Source organism: Eucyclogobius newberryi, unplaced genomic scaffold, assembly GCF_026437365.1.
Source record: "Eucyclogobius newberryi isolate DKJ021-1_F unplaced genomic scaffold, fEucNew1.0.hap1 SCAF_2, whole genome shotgun sequence".
NCBI classification, from domain to species: domain Eukaryota; kingdom Metazoa; phylum Chordata; class Actinopteri; order Gobiiformes; family Gobiidae; genus Eucyclogobius; species Eucyclogobius newberryi.
This window is the reverse complement of record NW_027315834.1, coordinates 48,491,775-48,515,645: the sequence shown is the minus strand read 5'-3', so window position 1 is coordinate 48,515,645 and position 23,871 is coordinate 48,491,775. Positions and strand designations below refer to the sequence as shown.

At 42.2% G+C, this 23,871-nt stretch overlaps 1 protein-coding gene across 1 annotated transcript in view; it reads right to left on the bottom strand.

Moving 5' to 3' along the window:
• Positions 1–21,510: 21,510 nt before the first annotated feature.
• Positions 21,511–23,871, bottom strand: part of LOC140367021 (complement component C6-like) — a 33,168-nt gene continuing 30,807 nt past the window's right edge. Inside the window, exons 16-17 of the mRNA XM_072453316.1 lie at positions 23,572–23,816; positions 21,511–22,299 (exon numbers count right to left, since the gene is read on the bottom strand). Of these exons, the coding sequence (XP_072309417.1) occupies positions 22,127–22,299; positions 23,572–23,816 (418 nt within the window). The 3' untranslated portion in view covers positions 21,511–22,126. The remainder of the gene's footprint in view (positions 22,300–23,571; positions 23,817–23,871) is intronic.

The window sequence follows — 23,871 nt, the reverse complement described above, 5'->3', positions numbered from 1 at the left end:
ATGTGCAATACTGTCATACCCATGTGCAATACTGTCATACCCATGTGCAATACTGTCACACCCATGTGCAATACTGTCATACACATGTGCAATACTGTCATACCCATGTGCAATACTGTCATACCCATGTGCAATACTGTCATACACATGTGCAATACTGTCATACACATGTGCAATACTGTCATACCCATGTGCAATACTGTCATACACATGTGCAATACTGTCATACCCATGTGCAATACTGTCACACCCATGTGCAATACTGTCATACACATGTGCAATACTGTCATACCCATGTGCAATACTGTCATACCCATGTGCAATACTGTCATACCCATGTGCAATACTGTCACACCCATGTGCAATACTGTCACACCCATGTGCAATACTGTCATACACATGTGCAATACTGTCATACCCATGTGCAATACTGTCATACCCATGTGCAATACTGTCACACCCATGTGCAATACTGTCATACCCATGTGCAATACTGTCATACCCATGTGCAATACTGTCATACCCATGTGCAATACTGTCATACCCATGTGCAATACTGTCATACCCATGTGCAATACTGACATACCCATGTGCAATACTGTCATACCCATGTGCAATACTGACATAATCATGTGCAATACTTTGACATAATGTCAGTTATCTTGGTGCAATATTCTCTGTCCATACATCTGCTGTAAATAAGAGTGCTACTATTGTTATTATTTTTTACTATTTATTTAGAGTATAAGAGTTTTTTTATGAGAGTTTTTAAAAGAGGTTTTCTATTAAGAGTGTTTTTTTAAGTTATCTGTTCTTTATTATTTACTTATGCACCTACTTTGTGTTGCAACACTGGAATTTGGACAAATAAAGGCTGATCTGATCTTATCATCATGAGCCGTTCAGTTTCACCGTCTCATCTTTTTGTGACGGTTTTAGCATCATTTAGTGCCAGATTTTCCTACAACAAACACAACAAAGACATCAAAATGGATCATTAATCACATCGAGGAACCGTTTGTGACGAATAATGACATTTGACTGAATGAATCCGTTGAGATGAACTGTAATGATCGCGCCTCCAATCATCAAATTTAAGTTTTATTAAAGTGTGTTTTTCTTTTCTTGTTTTCAGAATTGTCTCGACTCAAACTGAACCGTCCGAACGTGATGTTCCTCCTGCAGCAGGTTCACGAGGAAACCTGGAGCTGGAAGGACAAAGCATCAGTTTCAAAAGTTCACACGTTGAACATTGATTACGACTGACGTTTCCCTCGTTGAGTGAAGTCACATGACTGAGAGGGCAAACAGTGGTTTACAGTGACCTTTGACCTCGAGTCACAGGAAACACACCGTCTGGACGTGTGACGCGACGGATCCAACACCTCGGACCCAGAGTGACCGCGGGGTCAGGGGTCAGAGCAGCGGGGTCAGAGCAGCAGGGTCAGAGCAGCAGGGGAAGGTCAGAGGTCACGGCAGTATATTCAGTATTAAGAGTTCATTGCAGTGTATTTGATGAATCCCTCGCGCTCATGCTGTGGGATAATATGGAGATAAAAAGGAGATAAAATGGAGATAATATGGAGATAATATGGAGATAAAATGGAGATAATATGGAGATAATATGGAGATAAAATGGAGATAATATGGAGATAAAATGGAGATAAAATGGAGATAATATGGAGGTAAAATGGAGATAATATGGAGATAAAATGGAGATAAAATGGAGATAATATGGAGAAAATATGGAGATAAAATGGAGATAAAATGGAGATAATATGGAGATAATATGGAGATAAAATGGAGATAATATGGAGATAATATGGAGATAAAATGGAGATAATATGGAGATAAAATGGAGATAATATGGAGATAATATGGAGATAAAATGGAGATAATATGGAGATAAAATGGAGATAAAATGGAGATAATATGGAGATAAAATGGAGATAATATGGAGATAAAATGGAGATAAAATGGAGATAATATGGAGATAATATGGAGATAAAATGGAGATAATATGGAGATAAAATGGAGATAAAATGGAGATAATATGGAGATAATATGGAGGTAAAAATTGAGATAATATGGAGATAATATGGAGATAAAATGGAGATAATATGGAGATAATATGGAGATAAAATGGAGATAAAATGGAGATAATATGGAGATAAAATGGAGATAATATGGAGATAAAATGGAGATAAAATGGAGATAATATGGAGATAATATGGAGATAAAATGGAGATAATATGGAGATAATATGGAGATAAAATGGAGATAATATGGAGATAAATGGAGATAAAATGGAGATAATATGGAGGTAAAATGGAGATAATATGGAGATAAAATGGAGATAAAATGGAGATAATATGGAGAAAATATGGAGATAAAATGGAGATAAAATGGAGATAATATGGAGATAATATGGAGATAAAATGGAGATAATATGGAGATAAAATGGAGATAATATGGAGATAATATGGAGATAAAATGGAGATAATATGGAGATAATATGGAGATAAAATGGAGATAATATGGAGATAAAATGGAGATAATATGGAGATAAAATGGAGATAAAATGGAGATAATATGGAGATAATATGGAGATAAAATGGAGATAATATGGAGATAAAATGGAGATAAAATGGAGATAATATGGAGATAATATGGAGGTAAAAATTGAGATAATATGGAGATAATATGGAGATAAAATGGAGATAATATGGAGATAATATGGAGATAAAATGGAGATAAAATGGAGATAATATGGAGATAAAATGGAGATAATATGGAGATAAAATGGAGATAAAATGGAGATAATATGGAGATAATATTGAGGTAAAATGGAGATAATATGGAGATAAAATGGAGATAAAATGGAGATAATATGGAGATAATATGGAGGTAAAAATTGAGATAATATGGAGATAATATGGAGATAAAATGGAGATAATATGGAGATAATATGGAGATAAAATGGAGATAAAATGGAGATAATATGGAGATAAAATGGAGATAATATGGAGATAAAATGGAGATAAAATGGAGATAATATGGAGATAATATGGAGATAAAATGGAGATAATATGGAGATAATATGGAGATAAAATGGAGATAATATGGAGATAAATGGAGATAAAATGGAGATAATATGGAGGTAAAATGGAGATAATATGGAGATAAAATGGAGATAAAATGGAGATAATATGGAGAAAATATGGAGATAAAATGGAGATAAAATGGAGATAATATGGAGATAATATGGAGATAAAATGGAGATAATATGGAGATAAAATGGAGATAATATGGAGATAATATGGAGATAAAATGGAGATAATATGGAGATAATATGGAGATAAAATGGAGATAATATGGAGATAAAATGGAGATAATATGGAGATAAAATGGAGATAAAATGGAGATAATATGGAGATAATATGGAGATAAAATGGAGATAATATGGAGATAAAATGGAGATAAAATGGAGATAATATGGAGATAATATGGAGGTAAAAATTGAGATAATATGGAGATAATATGGAGATAAAATGGAGATAATATGGAGATAATATGGAGATAAAATGGAGATAAAATGGAGATAATATGGAGATAAAATGGAGATAATATGGAGATAAAATGGAGATAAAATGGAGATAATATGGAGATAATATTGAGGTAAAATGGAGATAATATGGAGATAAAATGGAGATAAAATGGAGATAATATGGAGAAAATATGGAGATAAAATGGAGATAATATGGAGATAATATGGAGATAAAATGGAGATAATATGGAGATAAAATGGAGATAAAATGGAGATAATATGGAGATAATATGGAGATAAAATGGAGATAATATGGAGATAAAATGGAGATAAAATGGAGATAATATGGAGGTAAAATGGAGATAATATGGAGATAATATGGAGATAAAATGGAGATAATATGGAGATAAAATGGAGATAAAATGGAGATAATATGGAGATAATATGGAGGTAAAATGGAGATAATATGGAGATAAAATGGAGATAAAATGGAGATAATATGGAGAAAATATGGAGATAAAATGGAGATAAAATGGAGATAATATGGAGATAATATGGAGATAAAATGGAGATAATATGGAGATAAAATGGAGATAATATGGAGATAAATGGAGATAAAATGGAGATAATATGGAGGTAAAATGGAGATAATATGGAGATAAAATGGAGATAAAATGGAGATAATATGGAGAAAATATGGAGATAAAATGGAGATAAAATGGAGATAATATGGAGATAATATGGAGATAAAATGGAGATAATATGGAGATAATATGGAGATAAAATGGAGGTAATATGGAGATAAAATGGAGATAATATGGAGATAATATGGAGATAAAATGGAGATAATATGGAGATAAAATGGAGATAAAATGGAGATAATATGGAGATAAAATGGAGATAATATGGAGATAAAATGGAGATAAAATGGAGATAATATGGAGATAATATGGAGATAAAATGGAGATAATATGGAGATAAAATGGAGATAAAATGGAGATAATATGGAGATAATATGGAGGTAAAAATTGAGATAATATGGAGATAATATGGAGATAAAATGGAGATAATATGGAGATAATATGGAGATAAAATGGAGATAAAATGGAGATAATATGGAGATAAAATGGAGATAATATGGAGATAAAATGGAGATAAAATGGAGATAATATGGAGATAATATTGAGGTAAAATGGAGATAATATGGAGATAAAATGGAGATAAAATGGAGATAATATGGAGAAAATATGGAGATAAAATGGAGATAAAATGGAGATAATATGGAGATAATATGGAGATAAAATGGAGATAATATGGAGATAATATGGAGATAAAATGGAGATAATATGGAGATAAAATGGAGATAAAATGGAGATAATATGGAGATAATATGGAGATAAAATGGAGATAATATGGAGATAAAATGGAGATAATATGGAGATAATATGGAGGTAAAATGGAGATAATATGGAGATAATATGGAGATAAAATGGAGATAATATGGAGATAAAATGGAGATAAAATGGAGATAATATGGAGATAATATGGAGGTAAAATGGAGATAATATGGAGATAAAATGGAGATAAAATGGAGATAATATGGAGAAAATATGGAGATAAAATGGAGATAATATGGAGATAATATGGAGATAAAATGGAGATAATATGGAGATAAAATGGAGATAATATGGAGATAAAATGGAGATAAAATGGAGATAATATGGAGATAATATGGAGATAAAATGGAGATAATATGGAGATAAAATGGAGATAAAATGGAGATAATATGGAGATAATATGGAGGTAAAAATTGAGATAATATGGAGATAATATGGAGATAAAATGGAGATAATATGGAGATAATATGGAGATAAAATGGAGATAATATGGAGATAATATGGAGATAAAATGGAGATAATATGGAGATAAAATGGAGATAAAATGGAGATAATATGGAGAAAATGTGGATATAAAATGGAGATAAAATGGAGATAATATGGAGAAAATGTGGATATAAAATGGAGATAAAATGGAGATAATATGGAGATAATATGGAGATAAAATGGAGATAATATGGAGATAAAATGGAGATAATATGGAGATAAAATGGAGATAAAATGGAGAAAATATGGAGATAAAATGGAGATAAAATGGAGATAACAGTCATATCACGGTTCTGTCAAAGCCTCGTGATGATTTAGTTTTGGAAAATAATAATTTAACTTCTTTGAACATTCTCAAATATCAACACCACACCGTCCAGAACTGACCACTCTGCTGCGGTCACATGATCACTCTGGAACTTTTTAAAGACTTAAAGACGGTTGAAATATGGCGACTTCTGATACCGTATTGTCTGGAGTATAAGTCGCACCAGCCAAAAAAATGCATAATAGAGAAGAAAAAAACATCTATAAGTCGCACTGGAGGATGAAATGCAGCTGCAAGTGTGAAAATAACAAATAATATCACATATAAGTCGCTCCGGAGTATAAGTACAAGTATATAAGTGTAAATATAAGTATAAGTCGCACCCCAGTCTTATTGTCTGGAAAATACGGTATTTACGAATAAAGAAATGTTGCTTCAATAGTGCCATTGTGTGTGTTTTCTCTTCTCTCTCTTTGCGGTTGGGGGAGCGTTTCCTCTCCGGCCTGACGAGGGTCAAAGGTCGTGCGTGTGATGTAAATGTAAATCCCTGTGATTCACATTCAATTCGATTCTAAAGGTGCGTTTTCGTGATCACACTGTGGGTTTGTTGTGGTCGTTTGTCTGTTTGAACTCGTTTGTGGTCATTCCTTTAATTGGCTCAGTTGGGCCGGCTCAGGTTTACCGGGTGTGAAAAGTGTCTGGTCTCTTAATTAAGGCGCGTAAAATGATGACACTTACTTAGATACTGATTACAATAGATTACAATAGATAAATGAAGCCTTCAGGAAACGTGACCAATGCATGAACATTTGTGCAGAAATCCGTACTTTTATACTATTGACAGCCGCGTTTTGTGAGGCTCAGAGAAGAAGAGCTCGTGCCCTTTAAATCAAATAAATAATAAATAAATCGAACTGTTTGGTCAATGATCAGTTTGTGTCTTTTTAAAGTCAGTAAAACCTGTGGAGCTCAGACTTTGTATTTTAAACATATCTAGATAAAAGTAAATTCAAACACTTCAATTCATGATGGTTAAATATGTGTTTCCGGAGCGTTGGAGGCGTCCGTCGCCCCCTGCTGTCTCTGAGCGGAAAACCAAGACAAACTCTCCTGAGACAAACTCTCCTAAGAAACCCTGGACATTTTTGTATATTTGCCTGTGAAATGTTTTTTGTGTGATTTTACTGTCTTATTATGATAAAAAAAGAAGAAAGAATGAGGTGAATACGTGCTCAACTTTAACAAACGCAGTGTGAAAAGTTAAGAAGAGTTAAAACAAAACGCAACAGTCGGCGTGATAAACCGTTTGGACTCGTCGGCTCATCTCGTGCCCGTTTCTAATGCGTTTGTTCTTGTCGTGTTTGTCTGCTGACTGCGCTCGCTCGCCACGTTCCTCGTCAGCTCCAGCCTTGCACGGACCTGTCCCGGGGCGGCGGTGGGGGGGGGGGGGGGGGGGGGGGGGGGGGGCGGCGGGGGGGGACGACACGCCCTCTCGCTCATCAAACTCGCTCCGAGCCACAGAAACTCGGCGCTTACTCACTCGGCGACGCGCTGACAGATTTGTGTGTGCGTGAAATGCAGCGCTCGCCGTCCAGACAGTGAGCAGCCTCCGAGCGATTGCGACTCTGCAGAAACACGAAAACGCAGCGTGTGTGTCATGTCCAAGTCTCTGCGCGAAATATATTTAACCGTTTTTAACATGTTTTAGGTGACAAAGATAAGTAAAAACACATGCAGTACTGAAGGTTTTATTATCATACTTATACTAACAGAGTCTGATTCTGAGTCTGATTCTACATATAGTTTTCTACAAATTATTTATTATTTTCTCTAACTGACACTCATCTTTATCCTTTTTATAGATGTAGATTTACTTTTTCATATAAACAACTCCCTTTTTAAAGACATGGAACAATAAATATGTAAAAATGCAGGAAAAAAGTCCTGTTTTTCATTGAAATGGAGCAAAGGATCATGGTCTATGTAGTTCCCTCTGGTTTATTTTGTTGCCACAAAACAGAGCATTTAAGTAAAGGATCTTACTTTATAATAACTGCACTTAACACAGCATGAGCATCGACTTAACTCATAATGAACATAACATTTACTTTGAGTCTGATTCTAGTTTAGAAACTGCTTAACTAAGTTTAGGTGTTTGTTACTTATTATTATTATTATTATTATATATATATGATTATTAGTTAAGTGATTACTAATCCTGAATCCCTCTTAATAATCTATTTGTTCATATTTAATTACCCCTTTGTTCATGCTTTGTTCATGCTTTGTTCATGCTTTGTTCATGCTTTGTTCATGCTTTGTTCATGCTTTGTTCATACTTTGTTCATGCTTTGTTCATGCTTTGTTCATACTTTGTTCATGCTTTGTTCATGCTTTGTTCATGCTTTGTTCATGCAGGAATAAGTGCAGCTTTTATAAAGTGTTTCCGGATCTTCTCTAAGTCAATAAATTGTGACAGTTCATGACGTTGAGTGAGACTTTTGACAAATAAAGAATAAACAGTAATACACAATTATACACTTTATTTTGTTCATATTCTCTCGCTTAAAGCCATATTTACACCTTCATTCGGTCGATAACGTCTCAAAAAGTCCTGATGTAAAACAATCCTCGAGTTTGTTTTTCAAAATTGACAAAGACTCCGGTTTGGGGACCACAGGATCTCATCTCTGCTGTTTGCAGACGATGTTGTCCTGATGGCTCCATCAAACCCGGACCTGCAGCATGCACTGGGACGGTTTGCAGCCGAGTGTGAAGCGGCTGGGATGAGAATCAGCACCTCCAAATCCGAGGCCATGGTTCTCGACCGGAAAAAGGTGGCTTGCCCTCTCCAGGTGGGTGGGGTGTCCTTGCCCCAAGTGGAGGAGTTCAAGTATCTCGGGGTCTTGTTCACGAGTGAGGGAAGGATGGAGCGTGAGATCGACAGGCGGATCGGTGCAGCGGCTGCAGTGATGCAGTCGCTGCATCGGACCGTTGTGGTAAAGAGGGAGCTGAGTCGAAAGACAAAGCTCTCTATTTACCGGTCGGTCTACGTTCTGACCTCACCTATGGTCACGAGCTTTGGGAAGTGACTGAAAGAACAAGATCGCGGATACAAGCGGTCGAAATGAGTTTCCTCTGCCGTGTGGCTGGGCGCTCCCTTAGAGATAAGGTGAGGAGCTCGGCCACACGGGGGGAGCTCGGAGTAGAGCCGCTGCTCCTCCACGTCGAGAGGAGCCAGCTGAGGTGGCTCGGGCATCTGTTCCGGATGCCTCCTGGACGCCTCCCTCGGGAGGTGTTTCAGGCATGTCCCACCGGGAAGAGGCCCCGGGGAAGACCCAGGACACGCTGGAGAGTGTCCTGGGAACGCCTCGGGATCCCCCCAGAGGAGTTAGAGGAAGTGTCTGGGGAGTAGGAAGTCTGGGAGTCCCTGCTCAGACTGCTGCCCCCGCGACCCGGCCCCGGATAAAGCGGCAGAAGATGGATGGATGGATGGACAAAGACTCCGCATTTTCCATGACTTTTTTTTCACCCTCAAAGTGAAAAGTTCAGATTTGTTTGGCTCAATAACGAGCGAATCCTGCGCCGAAGCCAGCGACGAGGCCGACGGCGCCAAAAAACGCCACGCCCATGTTCGAACACGACCTCGTTCCGCCTCCCGGGGCCGGATCAGATTAAAACAGGGATAAAAACAAGGAGGCGGAGAAGAGGCTCCGAGTCTTCTCACGACAGGGTTTAGAGCCGCCGCGTTTAATTGAAGACTCCGTTAGCAAAGCTGTCATTAACTAAAGCCGTGGAGCGCTTTACCATCTCCAGAGGCTAATTGCCGTGCTCGAAAGCGAGTGTTTATTTGATTTGATTTGTTAGCGGTCGGGTGCAAACGCTGCCACACACAGAGCCGGTTTCTCTTTGAGTTTTCTCACGAGATTCGACGATAGGACGACAGGGCGCTAAACCCGGGCGCGACCCAGCGGGACGTTTAAGGGCTCAAGTGTGGGCCGCAAAGTCCTTTAAAGGAGATCGTGTTGTGAAGAACATTAAGCTCTTAAACCGAAGAGTCAAAGCAGAAAGTGTTTGTTTGAGCGAGTTTCAGGAAGAGCTCCAAATGTGCGTAATGTCACAGGCAACATTTAAATCTAAAGTATAATGTTTATAGTAAAAATGATGCTAAAAGATAAGATAAGATAAGATATTCCTTTATTGTCCCACATGGGGAAATTTCATTGGTGCAACGCAGGAAGATACAGAGGTAGATACAGAAGAACAGATCACTTATAGGAAGTCTGAAAAACACTTAGTAGAAGATCTCCTATAAATAAATAAAAACTCCCATAGACAAATAAATAAATAAATACCATGTCATGTGATCCCGACAGTAATTGCACATGAATATGTGTCACGACAGCACATAGATTGCACATGAATTTCACAGTAATTGCACATGAATTGCACATGAATTCCAACAGCAATTGCACATACGACAGAATTGCACATCAGTATTAGGTTAGGTCAGTATTGCGACGGGATAACGTGACGATCTCCGGGTAAGACGACTGTTCTCTGCAGTTTCACGAGTTCCTCCTTTGTGGAAACGCGGTACGGCGCCGGCCGGGGGGCGGGGCCGGAGCCGGGGGGCGGGGCCGGGGGGCGGGGCCAGGGGACTCAGAGCCAAGACACATCGCGACGACACGACGAAAACACTCAATCCAGCCGAATAAAGTCAAAACAAGTTAATTTAAAGCGATTCCAGTGCGTGTCCCGATCGTTCGTGAAGTTCCTCTTTCATATAAACGTGTATATAAACGTGTAAATAAACGTGTACCGACGACACGCCGTACTTTAGCGCGGCCGGAGGGCGCGGGGGGGGGGGCTGGTGGGCTCGCTCGGAGCTAGCTCACGTCACAACAACACAACGAACGCAACGAAAAACGCTCAAATCCAGCCGAAAAAAGTCAAAAACAGTTGAATTAAAAAACTATTCCAGCGCGTGTCCCTATCGTACAGTAAAATAGAAAAAATATACTAACTATATTTACAAAATATAGGAGATAAAGCACAATAAGTGTGAGAAAGAAGAGAGAGCGTTTACACCGGGCTGCCAGCTGTACCAGCGCCTTATGACGTAATAAAAGGGCTGATTAAATACAATATTATCTTATACACTTGCAAATAAGAGCATAAGGTGACATTTCTGCTCTTTAGACATTCATTTTACAGACTTTTTGAAGCCTCTGTTATGTTAAATATGTGTTTTTGGGGTGTTTGAAGTGCCCATCGTCGCCCCCTGCTGTCTGTGAGCGGAAAATCAAGCCAACTCTCCTGAGAAACCCTTGCTGAAAGAAACAAAGAAGAAAGAAAAAAAAACGGGGATAAAGATATTGCATCCGTTAGTGATTATTTTTCAAGTGATTCTCAAATATATTAAAATTTTGATCTGATACCGATACTGATATTTTGTCACATGCAACATTTAAACCTCAAGTATAATGTTTATAGTAAAAATGATGCCAAAAGAGCTGATTAAATACAATATTATTCTATACACTTGTAAATAAGAACATAAGGTATTTCTGACATTCATTTTACAGACAAGTCTTCCGAGACTCCCCTGAGAAATCCTCACTCTTTTTTTGTATATTTGTCTGTGAAATGTGTTTGTATTTGATTATTAAACTGTCTTATTATGATAAAAGATAAACCAGCGTTGACCTGACGACGACTCCTCTGAGAAACCCTCACTCTTTTTATGAAAAAACACTGGGATAAATATTTTGCATCATTCTGACAATTAGTGATTATTTTTTTCAAGTGATTCTCAAATATGTTATTATATTGATCCGATACTGATACTGATATTTTCTCACAGGCAACATTTAAACCTCAAGTATAATGTTTGTAGTAAAATCATGCCAAAAGAGCTGATTAAATATGATTATTCTATACGCTTGTAAATAAGAACATAAGGTGGTATTTCTGACAAGTGTGTTTGTATTTGATTATTAAACTGTCTTATTATGATAAAGATAAACCAGCCTCGACCTGACGACGACTCCTCTGAGAAACCCTCGGTCTTTTTAAGATAAAGAAAGAAAAAAAACGCTGGGATAAAGATTTTGCATCATTCTGACAAACTTTTGTCCTAAAATGCGTTGAAACTCCTCAACTATGAACAATTTGACTTTAGCCATCGTTATTTTCTTTCAATCTCAGCCTGAACTAAAACGAAGAGTAATTATAGTGGCAGAAAACCTAAAATATGACCAATGTTACGTATCAATATGGACAAAATAAATGAAAGAAACAGCGACATCTCGGCTCAAAGTTCCTCTCGTTCTCTGTTTGACGCGCTGAAAGGTCCAGAATCTGTTTTAATTTAAACTTGAACCGACGTTACATCATGGCAGCCGACATGTGGGAGTCATAAAACCCCAAAACACAGAGTATGTCATTTGTTTTGAGTGATTTTCAGCTGCTTCAGACGCTTCAGACGCTTTGGGCAACGTGACGACCGCTTCTGGCAACGCCGACGGCCCCGATGTAAAGAAATCCAGCCTGAACACACGAAAGACTCGTGGCCTCGGCCCATTTCAGGCGGAATGTTCTTATCTCATCTATTTTAAGGAGGAGCGCTGTCATCAAAGCGTCGGCGGTGAAGGTTAACGACGCACAGCCGAGGATTATGTTCCGTCCTGAGGCCCAGAATAGCACTGGAAACAGTCAATATGTTTCTGTTTTTATTCAATTATGCTGAAAGCACAATGTTGTTTGTTCACGTGAGAAGTTTAACATCGTGATTATTTTCAGACTTCTGGATCCGAGTGCACCAGCCGGACTTAAAGGTGACATACTGTGTTTTATTTCACGTACTTTGTTATCTATACAGTGAGAAAAAAATTATCTTTTCCACGAGTACAAAGCACATAAGAACAAATAACTAAAATGTCGATAAAATAAATCAAAGATAAGTGATCAGATGTATAAACACACACTATGACCTGAAGATGATCTCGCGAAGGTCTTTTTTCCTGACTCTGTGTAATGTAAGAACGTCCTGATGTCTGTGATGTTCAGCTTCAGGTTCTTCTGCGCCTCGTTTAATACTAACGTTTTAATATCGTTTCCGTTGCGCCGCCCATCTGAGAACGGAGAGCGCCACCGGTGATGATCTGGACCGTGACGATGACCTTCTGCAGCGCTTTCTGTCTCAGAGGTTTGATCGGCAACGCTTCTGAATGCCTCTGAATGCCTCTGAACGCCTCTGAACGCCCCTGAGCGCCTCTGAACACTTCTGAATGCCTCTGAATGCCTCTGAACGCCTCTGAACACCCCTGAGCGCCTCTGAGCGCCCCTGAGCGCCTCTGAACACCTCTGAACGCCCCTGAATGCCTCTGAACGCCTCTGAACACCCCTGAGCGCCTCTGAACGCCTCTGAACGCCCCTGAGCGCCTCTGAACGCCTCTGAGCGCCTCTGAGCGCCTCTGAGCGCCTCTGAACGCCTCTGAACACCTCTGAACGCCTCTGAATGCCTCTGAACATCCCTGAATGCCTCTGAACGCCTCTGAACGTCTCGTGTCTTCAACCTGCTCCATCGTCGACACGTTCAAACCTCTAAACAAACCTTCAGTCAAACCGTTGAGCGCGTTTGGCACGACGTTCAAACTCGGCGTTCGAACACGACGTTCAGATGAAGCCGCAGACGGTCGGAGCGTTCTCAGATCAGAGAGCGCTGCTTAATGGCGTCCACATTTTCAGGATGAGCTCAGCAGAGACTGGCACCGACTGAAGAGGGATTATGTTACTCGCGGCTGTAAACGTCCACTCTCAGCGTCCGCCATCTTTGTCTGGTTCCAATCAAAGGCCAGAAGTTTGACTAAAAAGGAAGATTTGTTAACGATCATGAGAAAGCCCAACCGCTCTGATTTCCTGTCCTTTTTTAACGACTTGGCACAATCTGAAAGGTAATTACGATCTCAGAAAGGTATCGGCCATAAACGCAAACGAAAGAATGTGGCATGAAACGTTGGGAGGATTTTTCTGAAGTGATTTCATCGATTCTGGACGCGTGTAGAAGGTCGTCGCATGAGAAAAATGTAACAACGAATTTGGTTTGAAGCAAGACGGATCGACACGTTTTTTCAAATTGGAACAGATCAATCAGAGCATCAGCGCCGACCAGATGTGTTATTGAAGAAACGATGACGAGTGCGGTGGAAATGGAGCCAAAACCCGGGTGCATTATTCCTTCACCCGTCTGGGTGAAGGAATAATGCTGTTTGCTAATGCGTTTGCTGACAAGCTTAAGCAGGAGGTTTCCAGAACACCACGTTATTAAAGGGGAAAGTCGACATTTTGAACCTTCGAGGAGCATCAACCTGTCCGAGGAGCCCCGGCGTTTCAGAACATGTTTGCAGAGCTCTGACTGACAGCGTTTAGTCCAGTGAGGTCCATCAGGTCCATCAGGTCCATCAGGTTCATCAGGTCCATCAGGTCCATCAGGTTCATCAGGTCCATCAGGTTCATCAGGTCCATCAGCTTCTTCAGGTCCATCAGCTTCATCAGGTCCATCAGGTCCATCAGCTTCATCAGGTCCATCAGCTTCATCAGGTCCATCAGCTTCATCAGGTCCATCAGGTCCATCAGCTTCATCAGGTCCATCAGGTCCATCAGGTCCATCAGGTTCATCAGGTCCATCAGCTTCTTCAGGTCCATCAGCTTCATCAGGTCCATCAGGTCCATCAGCTTCATCAGGTCCATCAGCTTCATCAGGTCCATCAGCTTCATCAGGTCCATCAGGTCCATCAGGTCCATCAGCTTCATCTGGTCCATCAGGTCCATCAGCTTCATCAGGTCCATCAGCTTCATCAGGTCCATCAGGTCCATCAGGTCCATCAGCTTCATCTGGTTCATCAGGTCCATCAGGTTCATCAGGTCCATCAGGTCCATCAGCTTCATCTGGTCCATCAGGTCCATCAGCTTCATCAGGTCCATCAGGTCCATCAGGTCCACCAGGTCCACCAGGTCCATCAGCTTCATCTGGTCCATCAGGTCCATCAGCTTCATCAGGTCCATCAGGTCCATCAGGTCCATCAGCTTCATCAGGTCCATCAGGTCCATCAGCTTCATCAGGTCCATCAGGTCCATCAGGTCCATCAGGTCCATCAGGTCCATCAGGTCCATCTGGTTCATCGGGTCCATCGGGTCCATCAGGTCCATCTGGTTCATCGGGTCCATCGGGTCCATCGGGTTCATCGGGTCCATCGGGTCCATCAGGTCCATCTGGTTCATCGGGTCCATCGGGTCCATCGGGTTCATCGGGTCCATCGGGTCCATCAGGTCCATCTGGTTCATCGGGTCCATCGGGTCCATCGGGTTCATCGGGTCCATCGGGTCCATCAGGTCCATCAGGTCCATCAGCTTCATCTGGTTCATCAGGTCCATCAGGTTCATCAGGTCCATCTGGTTCATCGGGTCCATCGTGTCCATCGGGTTCATTGGGTCCATCGGGTCCATCGGGTTCATTGGGTCCATCGGGTCCATCGGGTCCATCGGGTCCATCGGGTCCAACAAGTCCATCAGGTTTCTTTGGTCTTCACGTTTTAATAGGTTTGAGCTCGTTTCGATCAGACCTTTCGGGTGTTTTCTGCCGCCGTTACTCGGGAAGCGTTACCGTGACGTCTCCGCTCAGACCTACGCACGGCAAACAGAAGAGCGTCCGAGGCCCGAGAAAAGAAACGTCGAGCGTAACGCAAAAGAGAGACGCCAGAAAACGCAGCGAGCCGTCGACCAAGTTTAGTGTCTTACCATGTTCTTTTAAGTCTCAGTTGTGAAGTTGATGTCGTGAAAGAGTTGAAAAGCAGATACTCATCAATCGCTCAAGTATGGATCCTAAAAAACAGGACATAAACGGGACAAAATGTGACTTTATAAAATGATCTTGAGCTTCGTCAGAACTAGAAAAAGACCGGAAAGTCTAATAAATAATTGTTTTGTGTTGAAAATCTTGGCCTTTTGTCTAAAGCAGTGGTTCTCAAACGTTTTACGCCAAAGAACACGATTTCTGATCTACACCTGGACTGATTCAGGGATAAACTGGGGCTAAACCAGGTCTTAAGAATTCACCTTTGACACCGCCGCTCGAGGTCATTTCCGATCGCCGCGAGCGGGATCGAGCGGGATCGAGCGGGAGAACCAGGGCAAGATATCGGTTCCCGTATCGCACTTTTCAACGTAAATCTGTTGTCTTTATTATGGATTCTAACGTCTAAACATCGGCCACATCGGCGAGGCAAATATCAGTATCATCTCTGCAAACCCATCTGGACCGTCAGGGAGAACCACGTCATGGTTTGGGCGACATCGAGATCCACAAAGACACTCGCCAGAGCCAAAACAAGCGAAAGTACGGCCCTGAAACACAGACATGTCATACGCAGTATTAGCGTTCGGGCAGAGTACGATTCCACCGAGACGCCACAAGTCGAACTCGCGTCCGTAAAACGGGTTTGGGTGACTCCTTTATACTTTTACAGACTCCTTTATACTTTTACAGACTCCTTTATACTTTTACAGACTCCTTTATACTTTTACAGACTCCTTTATTACTTTTAGAGACTCCTTTATACTTTTACAGACTCCTTTACACTTTTACAAACTCCTTTACACTTTTACAGACTCCTTTATACTTTTACAGACTCCTTTACACTTTTACAGACTCCTTTATACTTTTACAGACTCCTTTACACTTTTACAGACTCCTTTATACTTTTACAGACTCCTTTATACTTTTACAGACTCCTTTACACTTTTACAGACTCCTTTATACTTTTACAGACTCCTTTACACTTTTACAGACTCCTTTATACTTTTACAGACTCCCTTTATACTTTTACAGACTCCTTTACACTTTTACAGACTCCTTTATACTTTTACAGACTCCTTTACACTTTTACAAACTCCTTTACACTTTTACAGACTCCTTTACACTTTTACAGACTCCTTTATACTTTTACAGACTCCCTTTATACTTTTACAGACTCCTTTACACTTTTACAGACTCCTTTATACTTTTACAGACTCCTTTACACTTTTACAAACTCCTTTACACTTTTACAGACTCCTTTACACTTTTACAGACTCCTTTATACTTTTACAGACTCCTTTATACTTTTACAGACTCCTTTATTACTTTTACAGACTCCTTTACACTTTTACAGACTCCTTTACACTTTTACAGACTCCTTTATACTTTTACAGACTCCTTTACACTTTTACAGACTCCTTTATACTTTTACAGACTCCCTTTACACTTTTACAGACTCCTTTATACTTTTACAGACTCCCTTTATACTTTTACAGACTCCTTTACACTTTTACAGACTCCTTTATACTTTTACAGACTCCTTTATACTTTTACAAACTCCTTTACACTTTTACAGACTCCTTTATACTTTTACAGACTCGTTTACACTTTTACAAACTCCTTTATTACTTTTACAGACTCCTTTATACTTTTACAAACTCCTTTACACTTTTACAGACTCCTTTATACTTTTACAGACTCGTTTACACTTTTACAGACTCCTTTACACTTTTACAGACTCCTTTATACTTTTACAGACTCCTTTACACTTTTACAGACTCCTTTATACTTTTACAGACTCCCTTTATACTTTTACAGACTCCTTTACACTTTTACAGACTCCTTTATACTTTTACAGACTCCTTTATACTTTTACAAACTCCTTTACACTTTTACAGACTCCTTTATACTTTTACAGACTCGTTTACACTTTTACAAACTCCTTTATTGCTTTTACAGACTCCTTTATACTTTTACAAACTCCTTTACACTTTTACAGACTCCTTTATACTTTTACAGACTCGTTTACACTTTTACAAACTCCTTTATTACTTTTACAGACTCCTTTACACTTTTACAGACTCCTTTATACTTTTACAGACTCGTTTACACTTTTACAAACTCCTTTATTACTTTTACAGACTCCTTTACACTTTTACAGACTCCTTTATACTTTTACAGACTCCTTTACACTTTTACAGACTCCTTTATACTTTTACAAACTCCTTTACACTTTTACAGACTCCTTTATTACTTTTACAGACTCCTTTATACTTTTACAAACTCCTTTACACTTTTACAGACTCCTTTATACTTTTACACACTCGTTTACACTTTTACAAACTCCTTTATTACTTTTACAGACTCCTTTATACTTTTACAAACTCCTTTACACTTTTACAGACTCCTTTATACTTTTACAGACTCGTTTACACTTTTACAAACTCCTTTATTACTTTTACAGACTCCTTTACACTTTTACAGACTCCTTTATACTTTTACAGACTCCTTTACACTTTTACAAACTCCTTTACACTTTTACAGACTCCTTTACACTTTTACAGACTCCTTTATACTTTTACAGACTCCTTTACACTTTTACAGACTCCTTTACACTTTTACAATGGAGGAAAAAATAAAAAATAAATTGAATTAAAAGATAAAGATAAAAATCAAATAATAATCAAATAAAATAATGATGAAATAAAGTAAAGTAAAATTAGCTGGCATATGACTAAATAATACTTATACCAATGGTAAGTAAACAAAACACTCTTATTTACATCAGTATTGCACATGTGTATGTCAGTGTTTGTTGTAGAGTGTGACAGCAGCAGAAGGACAGACTGTGAAACGTCTCCTTCACACAGCGAGGGTGGATCAGTCACTGAAGCTGCTCTCCAGAGTGGACAGAGTGTCCTGCAGGGGACAGAGTGTCCTGCAGGGGACAGAGTGTCCTGCAGGGGGCAGAGTGTCCTGCAGGGGGCGACACTCATGGTCCAGCATAGATGTGAGTTTAGCCAGGACCTCCTGTCCTCCACCTCCTGCACCGAGTCCAGAGGACAGCCCAGGACGGAGCTTTGTCCAGCTTCTTCAGAAGGTCTTCAGGAGCGGCCCTGTCAGGAGCGGCCCTGTCAGGAGCGGTCCTGTCAGGAGTGGCCCTGTCACTCCAAAAGTCCTGAGTCTCCTCAGGAGGTGGAGCCGACTCTGGCTCGTCCTGTTCAGTCTGTGTTATGAGTCCAGTTTGTGGTTCAGATGAACACCAGGTCCTTGTGTGAGTCACTCTCTCAATGTCCCGTCCCTGTTCACTGGTGAGGGGGGCGTGGCCTGTCCCGTCCCTGTTCACTGGTGAGGGGGGCGTGGCCTGTCCCGTCCCTGTTCACTGGTGAGGGGGGCGTGGCCTGTCCTGTCCCTGTTCACTGGTGAGGGAGGCGTGGCCTGTCCTGTCCCTGGATGTTCACTGGTGAGGGGGGCGTGGCCTGTCCTGTCCCTGGATGTTCACTGGTGAGGGGGGCGTGGCCTGTCCTGTCCCTGGATGTTCACTGGTGAGGGGGGCGTGGCCTGTCCCGTCCCTGGATGTTCACTGGTGAGGGGGGCGTGGCCTGTCCCGTCCCTGGATGTCCACTGGTGAGGGGGGCGTGGCCTGTCCTGTCCCTGGATGTTCACTGGTGAGGGGGGCGTGGCCTGTCCTGTCCCTGGATGTTCACTGGTGAGGGGGGCGTGGCCTCTGTGGAAGTCCACCACCATCTCCTTGGTCTTCCCCGCGTTGATGAGGAGGAGGTTCCACAAAGTCCTGCTCCAGTCCTCTGTCCTCTGTCCTCCACATCATCGTCGTCCATGATGAGTCCGATGATGGCAGAGTGGTCAGAGAACTTCTGCAGGACACAGCTGTCCATGTCTGAGGTCTGCAGTGTAGAGGGTGAAGAGAAAGGGCGCGAGGACAGTGCCCTGGGGCGCCCCCACACTGCAGGTCCCTCACACTGCAGGTCCCCCACACTGCAGGTCCCCCACACTGCAGGTCCCCCACACTGCAGCTCCCTCACACTGCAGGTCCCCTCCCACTGCAGGTCCCTCACACTGCAGGTCCTCCACACTGCAGGTCCCCCACACTGCAGGTCCCTCACACTGCAGGTCCTCCACACTGCAGGTCCCCCACACTGCAGGTCCCCCACACTGCAGCTCCCTCACACTGCAGGTCCCCTCCCACTGCAGGTCCCTCACACTGCAGGTCCTCCACACTGCAGGTCCCCCACACTGCAGGTCCCTCACACTGCAGGTCCTCCACACTGCAGGTCCCCCACACTGCAGGTCCCTCACACTGCAGGTCCCCCACACTGCAGGTCCCCCACACTGCAGGTCCCTCACACTGCAGGTCCCCCACACTGCAGGTCCCCCACACTGCAGGTCCCCCACACTGCAGGTCCCACACACTGCAGCTCCCTCACACTGCAGGTCCCCTCCCACTGCAGGTCCCTCACACTGCAGGTCCTCCACACTGCAGGTCCCCCACACTGCAGGTCCCTCACACTGCAGGTCCTCCACACTGCAGGTCCCCCACACTGCAGGTCCCTCACACTGCAGGTCCCCCACACTGCAGGTCCCCCACACTGCAGGTCCCCCACACTGCAGCTCCCTCACACTGCAGGTCCCCTCCCACTGCAGGTCCCTCACACTGCAGGTCCTCCACACTGCAGGTCCCCCACACTGCAGGTCCCTCACACTGCAGGTCCTCCACACTGCAGGTCCCTCACACTGCAGGTCCCTCACACTGCAGGTCCGAGTGTCAGTCTCACAAACTGGGGTCGGTCTGTGAGGTAGTCCAGGATCCACTCTGCAGGTCGTACTCCACACCAGCCGTCTCCAGCTTGTCCCTCAGGAGCTGATGGTGTTGAAGGCGCTGGAGAGATCAAAGAACAGGATCCTCACAGAGCTGCCAGGCTTTTCCAGGTGAGAGAGAGAGCGGTGCAGCAGGGAGATGACGGCGTCCTCCACTCCGATGCCAGACTGATATGCAAACTGCAGCGGGTCCATGGCTGAGCTCACGGTGGAGCGGAGGTGGTCCAGGACCAGCTGCTTCAGTGTTTTCATCAGGACGTGAGAGCCACCGGCCTGAAGCTGTTGAGGTCTTTATAAATAACAAACTCCTTTACACTTTTACAGACTCGTCTTCAGGAGTGGACCATCAAAAGTTATCTCATTTACACTTTTGTAACTTTTACAAATTACAGTCTCTGTGCGGCAAAATAGTACTTTTTTACTGTGAAAATGGAAAACTTCAAACATGTTTATGTTTTACAAACTTATGATTCATGTCGTGACTCTTTCTTCTGCTCATGGCTCAACACCGCCACCTGCTGGAAACATGTAATATTCACAAATCTGAATTCTTAAACAGGAAACTCAAAAAACAAACATTCTCCTCCAAACGTATGCAATGAAACAAACTGTCTTTATTTTCTCTCTTTATCATATTTATTATTTTTACCTTTTACCTACTTAAGTTACCAATAAGTCATAATGAGAAAAACACCAGAACCTGTCCTAAAGTGGGTGTAATTCCTCGTTTATCCTGTAGGAGTAAATGTCAGCGACAGATTGAACCTCAAGATGTTTCTTCAAAAACGAGTGGCTTATTAAAAGTGTTGACATAAAGATAAGAATGTATTTATTCTGAAATGACACAGCTTTGTTTAAGTTTCATGCATACATTATTTTATAAACAAATCAGTTTTACAAGACTCTTGTCATTGTAGATTTTTTATTTTTTTTGCTTTTTACAAAAATAAGAACATAATAATGATTCTTTTGTTTTTGACTTTGTCCTAGAGCAGAAACGAGCTGCTTCTTGTGTGACGGTCTTTTTAAACTTTAAAACTTATAAGACATGTATGTATAAAGCATCTATTTTTCAAATGTTTAAATGTTAAAACAATTTACATTAAGAGAAAAAACACGATTGGGAGAAATACATGTTCAAATGTTTTATTTTTGCATTTACAGCAAAGTTAAAGCCCCAGAGCCGTGGAAAGAAAAGAACATCTGTGGCTTCAAAATACTATAAATACTAATACTATGCCCTCGAGGAAGTATACTGCCCTCACTGCCCTCGAGGAAGTGTACTGCCCTCGAGGAAGTGTACTGCCCTCGAGGAAGTGTACTGCCCTCGAGGAAGTGTACTGCCCTCGAGGAAGTGTACTGCCCTCGAGGAAGTGTACTGCCCTCGAGGAAGTATACTGCCCTCGAGGAAGTGTACTGCCCTCGAGGAAGTGTACTGCCCTCGAAGAAGTATACTGCCCTCGAGGAAGTGTACTGCCCTCGAGGAAGTATACTGCCCTCGAAGAAGTATACTGCCCTCGAGGAAGTGTACTGCCCTCGAGGAAGTGTACTGCCCCATTTAGGTTTCAGGGGCCAGTTTATTTCTAGTAAAATATACTGCCCCTACATTTAGGAGGACTCTTAATACTTAATACTTATACTACAGAAAATCACAAATCCACAGACTCTTTCTTGCCAGGACGCCATGTTGAAGAAGAGAACTTGGAGCTGGTGAGGAGCCGGTTCAGGGGCCCTCACGGACAGGGGCCCTCACTGACCTCCATCTGGTGTCCGGCATAGCGCATGATGGACAGGGCACACAGACTCAAGGGGCGGGTCATCTGGAGCGCGGTGAAGGTGACGCAGAAGAGCGCCGGGGCGTCTGAGGGGCAGTCCTGGGCCCTCCTGATCTCACACTTGTGGGATGCTGTCACACACACACACATACACACACACATACACACACACATACACACACACACACATACACACACACACACACATACACACACACACACACATACACACACACACACATACACACACACACACACATACACACACACACACACATACACACACACACACACATACACACACACACACACACACACACATACACACACACACACATACACACACACACACACATACACACACACACACACATACACACACACACACACATACACACACACACACACATACACACACACACACACACACACACATACACACACACACACACACATACACACACACACACACATACACACACACACACACATACACACACACACACACACACACACACATACACACACACACACATACACACACACACACACATACACACACACACACACATACACACACACACACACATACACACACACACACACACACACACATACACACACACACACACACATACACACACACACACACATACACACACACACACACACACACACACATACACACACACACACACATACACACACACACACACACACATACACACACACACACACACACACACACACACATACACACACACATACACACACACACACATACACACACACATACACACACACACACATACACACACACACACACACACACACACACACACACACACACATACACACACACACATACACACACGCACACACACACACACACATACACACACACACACACATACACACACACACATACACATACACACACACACACACACACACATACACACACACACACACACACACACACACACACACATACACACACACACACACACACACACACACACACACACACACACACACACACACACATTGACATTTTTAACAGGACTAAACCAGGATTAAAAGGACTAAACCGGGTCCAAACCGGGACTAAACCGGGACTAAACCAGGACTAAACCAGGACTAAACCAGAACTAAACCAGGACTAAACCAGGACTAAAAGGACTAAACCGGGTCCAAACCGGGACTAAACCAGGACTAAACCAGGACTAAACCAGGACTAAACCAGGACTAAACCAGGACTAAAAGGACTAAACCGGGTCCAAACCGGGACTAAACCAGGACTAAACCAGGACTAAACCAGAACTAAACCAGGACTAAACCAGGACTAAAAGGACTAAACCGGGTCCAAACCGGGACTAAACCAGGACTAAACCAGGACTGACCTGAGCACTTCTCCCACTCGTAGCACGTGTCCAGGTCACAGCTCTGATGGACGGAGCTCTTGGCAGCCATCTTGGCTCTGAAGCGGCCCCAGTCCAGTTTGGCGGGATCCAGGCCGTCACACTTGCTGTCCGAGATGTAATAGAGGTGGTCTCCATGGCAACGGCCCGTGTGGAAGGCGCACAAAGACATGTGCACGGCTGCGTCTGCGTCGGTGTTCAGCACGCACACACTGGCCTCATAAGCCCTGACCAGGAGGAAACCACACTGTTATGAAGGGGTGTGGCTTAAAGGCAAGTTTA